Source organism: Telopea speciosissima, chromosome 3 (genome assembly GCF_018873765.1).
Source record: "Telopea speciosissima isolate NSW1024214 ecotype Mountain lineage chromosome 3, Tspe_v1, whole genome shotgun sequence".
NCBI lineage: Eukaryota > Viridiplantae > Streptophyta > Magnoliopsida > Proteales > Proteaceae > Telopea > Telopea speciosissima.
In genome coordinates, this window is record NC_057918.1 from 70,864,248 (window position 1) to 70,876,085 (window position 11,838).

At 38.3% G+C, this 11,838-nt stretch overlaps 1 protein-coding gene across 4 annotated transcripts; it reads right to left on the reverse strand.

Annotated features, from left to right (window-relative positions):
- Positions 1-1,044: 1,044 nt before the first annotated feature.
- On the reverse strand, positions 1,045-10,556 carry LOC122656529 (phosphatidylinositol/phosphatidylcholine transfer protein SFH9-like). Of its 4 annotated transcripts, XR_006332120.1 has the most exons (15): positions 10,223-10,556; positions 9,801-10,101; positions 7,936-8,035; positions 7,556-7,822; positions 7,379-7,456; positions 7,177-7,278; positions 7,037-7,086; positions 6,824-6,923; positions 6,632-6,721; positions 6,435-6,542; positions 4,841-4,934; positions 3,485-3,879; positions 3,302-3,373; positions 1,325-1,511; positions 1,045-1,226 (listed from the first exon to the last, which is right to left on the reverse strand). XR_006332120.1 is itself a non-coding variant. In XM_043851087.1 (14 exons), exons 1-14 carry the CDS (start codon positions 10,227-10,229, stop codon positions 1,458-1,460), a joined length of 1,809 nt encoding a protein of 602 aa, XP_043707022.1. In that variant the 5' UTR covers positions 10,230-10,556; the 3' UTR covers positions 1,211-1,457. The 4 variants fall into 4 exon arrangements, 3 of the variants coding, with proteins under 3 accessions (XP_043707022.1, XP_043707021.1, XP_043707023.1); XM_043851087.1 differs by having other exon boundaries at positions 1,211-1,511; positions 4,841-4,925; XM_043851086.1 differs by having other exon boundaries at positions 1,211-1,511.
- Between the last annotated feature and the right edge of the window lie 1,282 nt (positions 10,557-11,838).

The window sequence follows — 11,838 nt, forward strand, 5'->3', positions numbered from 1 at the left end:
GAAGAGTTCTATGTAGGGGGGCAATGGGAGTGCACGGAGGTATCAACAGAGCGTTATCCCCTCCAATTCGCTGCCCCCTCCAATTCCTCACATAGGAGCAGAAATGATCACTCTATCACCTGCCCGAAAACACTGTCCAAGGTGGGGTCCACTTCCCCCTAATAGAGGAATTAGAGGAATTGGAAGTGATAATTATTCCAGTCATTACTGTCTTTCATGGAGAGTGGGGTGGTCATTTAACCCCCTCTATGGTGCACTTCCAAGTTCCAACTCTCTTATTGATTTTTGGAAAAGGCTACAAGGGAAAAGGCGAGCCTTAAACCAATGAAACTTTTTTGGGAAAAGGCTCTCCGAACCTACTAGAATTGTGCATTACAGTTCGGGCTTGAGAGCTCGACACATAGCAGACGCGACATCCAACGGTGCAGCTCAAGAAGAAAGATTAAAAACTCTGGGTCATTTGAGCTCGCACTGTTGGATGAACGGCATTGTACAGTACATTCAAGGGCAGCAAGGGCACTTCATGTGAGGAGAGAGATTGACACAGAGAGGCTGGTGTACTAGCATATTTTTCCATCTTCAATAAAATACCCTCCCATGCTATGTCGGTGCTTATTTATGCTTTGCAAAGCTCTATTTTGTCACATGACAAATTCCATTTAGAAATAAAATGGAATATGAGTGGGGATTTTGGGGTCTACATGTCCACAAAATTTAGATGCTAACTGAGCTGCTAAGAAACAAATATTACTACATTACTTTTAGAAACCATCAACAGGTAATTAAATATAGCTGGATTAGTGTTCAATCCATCTGCATATGAGACTATACTTTGGTTTCGGACCTCAAGTTGCCATCATTATCACTACAAAACGGAGACTTTACATTTCAGTAAGGTTAAAATCAAACCTACGTAGTTAAGGGTGTAACAGACCACTGTCTGTTGGCAGTTGCACTTGTATCTTTTCAATTTTGCAGGATTTGATGACTCTGAAGTGGTACAAGAAGACTGCTTGTGAATGTACTTAGCATGAATGTAGATGTTATTACTTAATACAAATGAAATGAGTCAAGATATACATAAAATATCCCAGAAAAAATTGATGCAGAAGCAGCCAGCATATGACCATGAATACTTTGTATATCATTTTCAGTGGGGAAACAGTTGCATCTCTTTGCCCCCAGGTTATGGTGAGTTCCTGCCTACGTCAAACACCTGAACAATTCTGAAGTAGAAAATGAAAAACAAGGATTAGTGTAAGAACAGAACGATCAATATTTACCAACTAAAAGCAAGAGATCAGAGTTAAAACGCTATATGAACCTCGAACTAGTGAAGAAACCCATTCCGGCAGTTTGACCAAGGTTAGTTAACATCAGCATTTCAGAAAATATGAGACAAGGGACCTTCTGCAGCAGCTTGGTGCCTCCATCTTGTTTGATGTTTCCAAATCCGTTCAGCTTCCAGGGGGAATAGGTTTGCAAATCTTAAACCAGCAAGAGTTTCTCCTCTGATTGACAAGTGTATCATCAGTATATGCATGAGCAGGAAATTCCCCCCCACCCCCAGATGGTGGGAATAGGGAATGGAAGGAGCGTGTCATAATAATTTAAGAATCTAAAATATTTTTTTTTTGGGAGGGGGGGGGGGGGGGAGGAGGAAGGAAATAAAAGATGTGAAAAATGCCATGAACTTACCTTTGAACAAGAACTAAGAATAGTTTTTTTTTTTCTAAGAATTACATTTAGGAATACGGTTTTCTCCCTTTCATTTTTTGACAAGATTTTTCTTCTATTTTGTCAATTGTTCGCCAGATTCCATTTACAACAAGCTTTCTTGAGAACAAAAGGAAATATGCTGTCCACTGCTCTCTTATGGGAAACCATGTGATTCCATATGTACCTAGATGTCCTTAGTTCTACACCACCTTTGGGAAGTGATTGGCCACTGATATCTGATTTAAGAGAAGAGAAATCAGGCCACTCTTTTAGAAGCTTACTCCCCGACTTCCTAGAATAAGAGGGGGTGGTACACTCGAACTCACTCACCTTTTACCAATTAAATGGGGTCGGCTACACGGGTCATGTTTCGCCATTCAACTCTCTTTAAGGCCATGTTTGAGGTGAACTCAAGCCAAACCTAAACTCTAGCTTGTCTGTAGTATTTAGTAACTAATCATATGACTTGTTTTTAATTTACTAAATACTAGAGGATAAGTTTCTATTTGTGATAGTCTCCAATTTAGAGAAGTTCTACACTGTAAGGGATCCTCTACACGCAAGGAAGGTTGTATGTTGCTGTTTTGTCCCAGTTATTAACTAAGAGGAGGGCTACACTACATGCCCATCGAATTTGACAAACTATTAAGGCTATTTGCTGTTTTTCCTATGTGAATCAGGAACTCTATGTGAGATGCATAAAACCCTAGTGGGAAGCTAGAGGTGGCTAGTGAGACACTAGCAAGACTTGGGTCTCATCTTGTCCTATCCCCCTCTTTCGGTCTGTTTTCTGTAATGCAAGTGAGTTTCAGATTTTTTTCAGCAATACTTGTACATTTGATAGTGGTTTGAAGATCTATTGCTACATTACAAACTTAATCCTTTGTGAGTACTTTGCACTGTTCGGTGAATTTTGGGGAAGAGATATTCACTGTTAGAAGGAAGTAACAGCTGCTGTTTGCAGGATTCTCTTGGAGTTGACAATTCCTGCGATACCTCTTGATTACTATTTTGTTAAGTTGTTGATCTGTGAAGTCCAGCCATAAACTTGGGCTTACTTTGGATTATTGTGATCCGAATACCTAGAGAAGGTTCGACTAAGAGTTCGTATCCATCTGTCTTGACAGATTTGGGTCACGTCATCTAGGCAATCCAAGGCGTTGGAAGGAGCCTACACACAAGGCGCCTGGATGCTTGGTGACGCCTTGAAAACTATGTTTGGGTTTTTCTGTTGGAGTTACTAAATCTGAAAATTGAAGTTTCTATTTTGGTTACCTAGTCATAATTGTAGATCCAACTGTTGGATTGGCATCAAACTTTGAGGGTTTGGAGTACTAGGGTAGACCTAGGGTTGATAGTAATTTGGAACTGATCAGAGCTTTATTTTGGGAGTTATTAAAGATCTCCTACTGCTGATTGAACTCCTGCGATTCTGCTTGTGGGTAGGATTTTGAAACCTATCTAGTTTTGGGTTTACTCCACTAGCAGCCCTTCTAAACTCTACTCCCAAAGCACAGGCATCACTTGCAATTCATGAAATTGGAATCTGGAATTTTATGGCCTAAAAGGACCATGAACTTACTAGGTTGGTTTCTTTCAAAATCTCCAGTGATTCTGCAAGCTCCACTTGTTTCGATGTTGTTGCATGTAGTGCCTATCAAAAATAAAAAGGATTAATTTCGAAAAGAAAAACTGTTGAAATCTCTGATTCCTATAAACTGCAAATTAAGCTATTAATCAGGTTGTGAGAAGGAAAATTTCTTACTTTCTTTGTCTTCTGTAAGTCATATTCTATAGATTTAATACGATTCAATGACTCCAGAAGCATGTTATCTTTCTCTGGAGGGATTTTCACTGGTTTATTGGTCAGTTCAGTTACCAATGCTTCTAAACTTTGAAGCCTCTGCAAACATGGACGGATTAAGTCTTCCCTAGCAGCCCGTAAAGCAAGCTGGTCTTCAGAACTTGGATTAGCTGATTCTGGATTAGGTTGGTTTTCCAACCGTGTCCTGTCATTATTTACTGCAACAATCTTGCGGAACCCAAAATGTACAATATGTAGGGCAGCTAACACTTTAAGTAAGAACTGCGACACTAAACTTGTTAAATGAGAAATGTAGTTCCTCGGTCTTCTTTCCGTAACATTATCAGTTGAATCATCTGGCAAAAAAATAAAATAGAATATTAGAAGTTTATAAGAAGCATGTGCCACGGGCATGCATGCAAGGAAACATTGTAAGTTACACAAGGCATTATCAAAACATTTGTACTCGGATTCAATAAAATTGATAGAGCAACAATTGATCTTTTCTAGGCAAACAATATCATGGGCTTCAAAAATCATACTGAGGGAGAATTGCAAATGAGTATATCCTCCATGCTACAAGAAACAAAAGTTCCAAGTTGGACTGAAAAGAATTCCAGCTCTTCTGAACATGAATGGTCACATGCCAGCATAAAACTTAATCTTAATCACATTCATTTGGAGGATGCAGCATTCAATTTGTCTATTAACCTTGGGATGGATAAGGATCAAAATTCCAGGACCCACACAACAATTACAATGATGCATCAAACTTGAAGATGATTACTATGATGGCATTGTTGTTGATGACAGTTAAGTCCTTGGTTAGCAGTGCCCTTCTTTTTCATATTTCTCCTCGCATGAATTGTGTTATATACTAGTCTCATCTTTATGCTCAGTACTTACTGACAAAAATCAAGCATGGATCATTTGAGATAGAGTTGTAGACTTGCAAATTCCTCATGTGTTGAGTATCGTGACTGTATAAAACCTAGTTCATGTTTTATCCAATCTGTGCATACTACCATAGTATGTTGAAAATTTTCTCCAAAAAGGAAAAAATATTCCTTGGTAATGTAAACCCAGAGTGAAGTGGCTTCCGCTAAAACTTAGAATAAGATGATAGATTTGGGAACGAACTTGACCCAGAACTACCTAATTTGCCAGCAAAACACTCAAATCATAGTACGAGTAAACCCTTTGGATGTAGTAATAACCATACTGATTTAATGATTGAGTTGCATAGTTTAATGTAAGCATTGATATTAACATGAGTAAATGCTTGATTAAATGAAAAGTTTCTTGCCAATCACATACCTGTTGAGCTGATATCTTTAACTGTGGTAGCAGTACCAACTGATTCAGCCTGACTGCGAAGGGCTAAAAGATCGTCTATTCTTTCCTGAGAAAACTGTAGAAATCAACAATGAAGAAGAATCTATTATTTCTTTTTTTAAGGTGGGGGGTATGTAGATGAGATGCAGAATTAGAGAGATGTACTCAAGAATTCATCAAGGCTTCCAACTGTTTTTACAGTTTTGTACAGGATCAATAATTTTGTAATATTTTTCAATGTCTTCCATAATACAACTAGGTGCAAAAACTGTTAGTTTCCAATAAAGCACTACACATTAGAAATAAAGGCCAGTCAATTTTCAAATTTATATTTTCAAAATCCACATATATGACCTCAGCTAGTGCTTTGTTCTGCACTGTTGGTCTGAAGCCAGATAAAAGGGAGGCTTCTGTCGTGTTGGCGGAAAATGTAAAATCTTCATTCACATCAATTTAAACATGTGAAATGGTAGAAGAGGGTTGTTGCAGCTAATTGCAAGTAGTCGGGAAGGCTTTGTTGAATTGCAAAGTTTGGATTGAACTGTGGAATCTACAAGTTTCAAATAGATTTATAATGATAAAAGCCGATGCAAACTGTAACCCATTCACAACCCTCACATGCACTAACAATCACTAAAGGAAAGTATGCCCTAAACAATCTCTCAACCTAAAAGGTTCTTAGACGTGTGGGGCAACAGGAAACAAATTTTACCTTCTACAATAACAGGAGCCACAAATGTTGCATGGTATAATGACTCATTTGTGAGATGGCTCAAACTCCTTAATTGAACATTTAAGGTGATATATCTTGATTTCATAATTAAAATATCCTAGTAAGCTTGAATAGTGTTTCTATTGAGAAGTAGCACTTGATATTAGTCATGAGAAGATCTTCCCATAAGAGTGTTCTTCAAAGCCATCATTCAGAAAACAGAAGGCACCACTTGATAACTCGATGAACCAATTCTTCCGGGAAATTGCAATATTACACAAGGGGGGATCCAAGCCTTGTATCTACATTTATTCATAAAGATAGGGGAAGAATGACATACAACATGACAATCCATAAAAAAATAAAAAAGAACGCCAGGAAATTTCAGCCTGAACTATGAGGCAAAGACCAGCATCTGAGCACGTGTTTTGTGATTCTGCTATTTCTTGCTTGCATTACACTAGCCCAACTAGTGCATCCTAGGCCACGAGGGCAATACAGCAACATCCGCAGCACAAAACTTGCTAGGCAATCGCAAGGATCACCAATACAAGTAACAAAACTAGAGGATGCAAAGCTACAGGTTGTCTGCTGATGGATTGAATATCTACATCCAAGTAAAAGCTCACATCCCCCCAAAGTAAGTACTTTCTCCTACTGAAACTAACTATCCTGTGCTGATATTACTTTGCAGAGATGTTCAATCTAGGTTATCGTTACATGAATTATATGGTCAAGTATACCAGTCTATCGAAAATTACTAGAAACAAACATTATCATTGACACTTGATAACTGCACATTCTGGTAACAAATATAAATAGGCATACTGATACCAAGGGAAAAATATGGGAAATAAAACTCACTTCTTCATGGAGTGTTGGTAATTGTACGAAGGCAGAAGTTCTTAGCCCAGTTGATGAGACTTCAACTTCTGATCCTGACTCAGCAGAGGATATTTCATTACTTACAATCTGTAACAAAATAAAGAAACAGTTAAATAACACAAACATAAGGCTAAGTAGTTAAAGTATGAATTCCAATTCTTTAGTTTGCATGTTACCTTAGAGGCATATATTTTAAGTTGGACATTGTCCCCATAAAAAATACTGCTAGTTTTTGTCAAATATGAAGCTTCTCCATAATGTACCAGCTGTTGATAGGGATCATATGAGTGATACAGAGAGTATTTCAGACATTTGTTCATGTGTCATAATTTATGGATTAACAGTACAAATGAGTAGAAGGAATATACCTTGATTATTTCTGGATCATCCCACGGTCCCTTATTAGATCGCATGCACCCTCCTTCATTTGGGCATGAACAAGAGCCACCTAGGAAATCTGGCAGTTGGCTGTTGAGAATGAAAATGACGGTGAATCTTGGAGCAAGAAGTCTAGAAAGTTCTTTCTTATGTACCAAACAGAAGATACTGTAATGATAGTAATTCCTAATAAAAAAATTTACCTTGAGTCTATAATTTCCAGCAGTTTATTCTGGTATTTATTCCCCAAAACCTGAGAAACCAGATCAATTTTTTGCTTTCAGTTAGTTTCATGAAGCTATCATAAGTTGAAGATACTAGAATTAAGACAAGGTCTTCTTACATGTATCTTTGAGGTAGTTCTTGGATCAAGAAAACCTTTTATGGTATTCCATAGCAGTTTGAAACCACTCCCAGCATTAACAATGAACATCTGATGCAATGTCTGCACATGATGAACTGGTATTAGTAACAGAAACAGCAAAATCAACCAGAACTTGAAATGATTATCAACTTTTGAAGCAGTTTCTTTATGAATCAGCCACCTCAGGATAGTTGTCACCATCAATTTTTTGCATGCGCATAACCAGATCATGTGCAACCTTGCTGAAACTCATCCAATTCTGCCCAGTTGAACAAGTCATACAAATCAGAAATAAAAGAGAAATATTATGCCACATGGCAATAGAAGTATAACAGTAGTGAGAAGCCTTCAAGCATACCACTCCTTGTACATCCAAAATTGTTGTTGACGAGTCAATATGCCTTTTCGCAGCAATAGAACAAGCTGGAAACTTCTCTGAAAAGGTCTTCTCAAACCCTTGAACATGGTATTTTAAAAACCGGTCTATTGTGGTAACATTCATAAGTTTAGTAGGCTCAACTAAGCCAAGTCTCTCAATATATACAGGTCTTCCCTCTTTGTCCACTCCATGGTAACCTTGAGGGTAATAACATTGAACCTCTTCACTTTCATCGAAAACAAAATCCTAGCCACATTTTGTAGTAGTACAGCATCATTAGAGTGTAGAAAAAAATCTGACTAGTGCAGATTATTCACCAATAAAATGGAAGATAAATGAGTTTTGGAATGAATAGTTACCTGTACGATAGATTCCACTCCATACTCTTTTCTCCACTTGAGCATTTCTGCCCACATCTGGACAGTTTTTTCAAGATCAAATTTTCTTGCTTTCAAAAATCTGCATCAACAGAACCCCTACTTGAGTAACTAGGAAGAAATCAACAAAAGAAAGTGATACATAAAGCAGAAATAAACATTAAATAACTTAGTTCAAAGTCAACGTGGTTAAGATATTGCTATTTTCCTCTACAATTTGGCCTTAACAACCTACAGAACCCATGCATCTCATCAAAAAATATGCGCACCTTTATATCTATAGAAGTCAATCACTGCCCTGTGGGACAAGATATAATCATAACTCACAAGCATGGGAGAACTATTTCTAGTTTCGTTCCTAGGCCTTTGGAAGAAAAGTGAAAAATGAAATTTACACAAATGAGATAAGAAATGTTATCCCAAGAACGTAGAAGCACATGAAATCATTGTGTGTGTGTGTGTGTGTGTGTGTATATCGGGGAAGAGTTTTCTGTCCGGGAGTGTCGCCCCTGGCCCCATGCACCAGTGCGGGGGCCTATGGGAGCATGCAAGAAAAGTATCAACAGGTGGGGGATTTTTCCCTTTCATGAGTGTGGGATAGTCATTTCACACCATCATGTGTCTGGGCACAAGAGCTACACTCTCTAACAGAGTCCTTTTTCCCATAAATATCACTAAAAGAAAGGTTCATTGTTTGAAGATCTCACGCAGATCACCTTTTTTTCTCAAACATGCTAACGTGACTGAAACTGGCAGAACAATTCATAAGAATTACTGCTTCCAGATGCATGGAGGAAAAAAAAAACACTATGAACTATAGAAATAAGGGCGTAACTAGTGCATGAGGCTCCCACCACTGCGGGGTCTGGGGAGGGTCATACTGAACACAGCCTTATCAGAGAGGCTGTTTCCAGACTCGAACCCATGACCAAGTGGTCACAATGGAGCAACCTTTACCGTCCCACCAAGGCCCACCCCTCACTATGAACTATAGAAATAAGGTATACAAATTGTACAGCAGAAGTTAGCATTCACGCCAATTCTATCTCATTCAGGGAGATGAATAACACCATTGTCAGAAGAAAAACAAACGCTAGGATTGGGTAATTGATCAGAAGAAAGGAACATTCATCAAGTTGTAAAAAGGAAAGGTGTCTTCAAGTTGCATATTTAGTATTATCTTTGTGAAAAATCTATTCCAATAACAAGGACTAGTTTTTCCACCATATACTACTTTTTAAGTAGGGGTAAAGTTGCGTACATTATGACCCTCCCCAGACCCCCAGTTGGCGGGGTGCTCTGGGTATGCCCTTTTATACTACTTTTTAAGCAAAGGTTTGAAGGAGCTCCTACTGACCATACGATTGAGAGGGATGAGAACTTAGAAAACATTTCCATATAAGAGTTTAATGGTTCAAGGTACAGCAAAAACGGGAAAAACGATTAATTCGAATACCCAAACACAATTTAGAAAAATAAATAAATAAAAATAGAAAATATGAACCGAAAACAACTTTGACTGTTCCAAAGATATAGGACGGGCAGTAATTTGATCTAAGAAAGCAATATATCCTGACCGCACTACTTGTATATGTAGATAGATAAATGAATGCGAGGGCTATGAGTCACCTCGGTTTCTTCGACTATTAAAATGCAACAATGAACAGAAATTAGCAAAATCGGGAGGAATTTTATTTGTCAATCGTTGGGGGAGAAAGAAGAAACATTTCCAAAAGTATAATAAATGTTCCTCTGGTATGATATCGTAAATTATCAAATTAAAACAAAGTACGCAACTTAAAAGAATAAGAAAGGAAAATAGAAGAAAAGGGATAAAATTTGCTTACCTCCTCATTGTGTGATAATCATCGAAGCGGGCAGGAAGAAGATCTTTCTTGAGCAGAGCCTGACGAAATGCATTGACCGCTTCTTCCTCCTCTGCATCTCGAACATCTTCGATTGACACAGATGGCAACCGACAGTCGCCAACTCGCTTACCTCGTTTCCTGAGAGTGTGTGAAAACTTGTTTGAAGCGTGCATTGCCTTTTTCTTGATAGATCCGATTCTCGTCCTCCTCCTCTCGTCCTCAGACGTCTCATAATCAGATTTCCTAGCTCGTTCATCATCTTGAATAAAAAATCCTTCACCTAAAATAAGTATTTTCAACACACAGCCAATCAGAAAAATACAATCTCCCCCAGAAAAAGATCCTCTCCAACTCAAACCAATTGGAAATATTTGGAAACAAACTTTGAACTCTCGAATTACCTGCCATTGTCAGCTCCGCGCGAAAGAAAATAAACTCGATCTCAAAGAATGAAAATAAAAAAGAAGAAATCTAAAATTTAAGCAGCAGATCTCATCAATCTCCAAAAGATTCTACTTTTAATGAGTAATAGCTCTCTCAAATCAGACAAAATTCGCCAGAAGCACCACAAGTCCAACCATGAAAAGACAAAGCGGTAATAGCAACAACTCGAAACGCATAAAACCGAGGCAGAAAGAATGACGAAAGATCTCAGCTCCACTGTTCCAGTAACGTGAGGAGAAGAATCAGAGAAAGGAAAACTAAGTAGATCAAGAAACGTGAAGACAAGAGAAGCTTTAACTCCTCGTGAAATAAGAACTGGAAAGCAAACGAAATCGATCGCTGAATCGAATTACCTATTCCAAAACCACTGCAAATCGAATGAAACCAAAAACAAGAGAAAGAGAATTGGCGTTGGACTCCTCTTCTCTCTCTTTCTTTCTCTGACTCTGTCTCTCTGTCGACGTTTCCGATCTGTCTAAATCTCTGTGTCTGTGAAAGTAAATTTAAAGAGACTAAAGAGAAACCGCGCGCTTTCACTCTCCTGTTGCGTGACATATCCTAAAAGGGTAACTTTGCTTTTTTAGACGGACACGTGTAGGATGGGCAACCTAGACCTCCCTCAATATGACCGTTGGATCTAAATAGATTTCTGTGAACCGTTGATATATTATTTAATTTAAGAAATATTTACTATTAAAGTGAAACTGTGGTTGGATTCCCGTTGAGGCGTTAAGAGGTTCAGTCACTTTTACTGAGACGTTAAACGGCGCCGTAAGTTCAGTAGTGTTTGATTCTTACTGCAGTCCTAAACAGTCCAACACTCCTACTTGTAGCCTGTTTCGACCTACGTTCTTGGACATGATACATCACTATCAGGCTTTGGGCCCATGGGCCCACCGGCTCAGATCCAGATTCTGTTTCTACAACGACACTTTTGCTGTTATATTAAAAAAAGGGAAGGGGGTTTGCTATAAATTAAGGCATTGTAATAAGGAATCTTAATCCTAATGAGGGGTGTAAGATTGGTAATATGATTTCATATGTGATTCACAAGTGTCACATTGGACCCCTTTTATTTGTACATGGGAGATTCCCCCTATCAACTCCATCAAATAGGGTGTTGGAGGGGTTTTTATGCCATTTTGAATAGACATTTATGTCAATCTGAATGCATTTGACGCAGGTTGTGCATACACACACCCGTGCATAAAAACTTTTGTCAATTTATTATGTGAGAAAAATATAAAATTTCTTGGCGAAGACTTTTTTGTTCAGGAATGTGGCTCCTATGCTGGTGTGGGGGCCAATGAGAGTGTGCAAAGAAACATGAACAGGAACGACATTTTGGACTTTCATGGGGGCGGCGCTGTCATTTTGCCCCACCTTGTGTAGGATCTATACAGAAACAAGACAGACTTCTTTTTCAAAAAAAAAAAGATTGGACCTTAGGTGTACGGAGAAATTGCCCGATATTGTAAATTATAGTAGGAAAAAGGGTTTTCAAGCAATCAACATACTTTAATCCTCTTTCATATATGTTTAATTTAGGGCAATAGAATGCTATCTGGAGGGT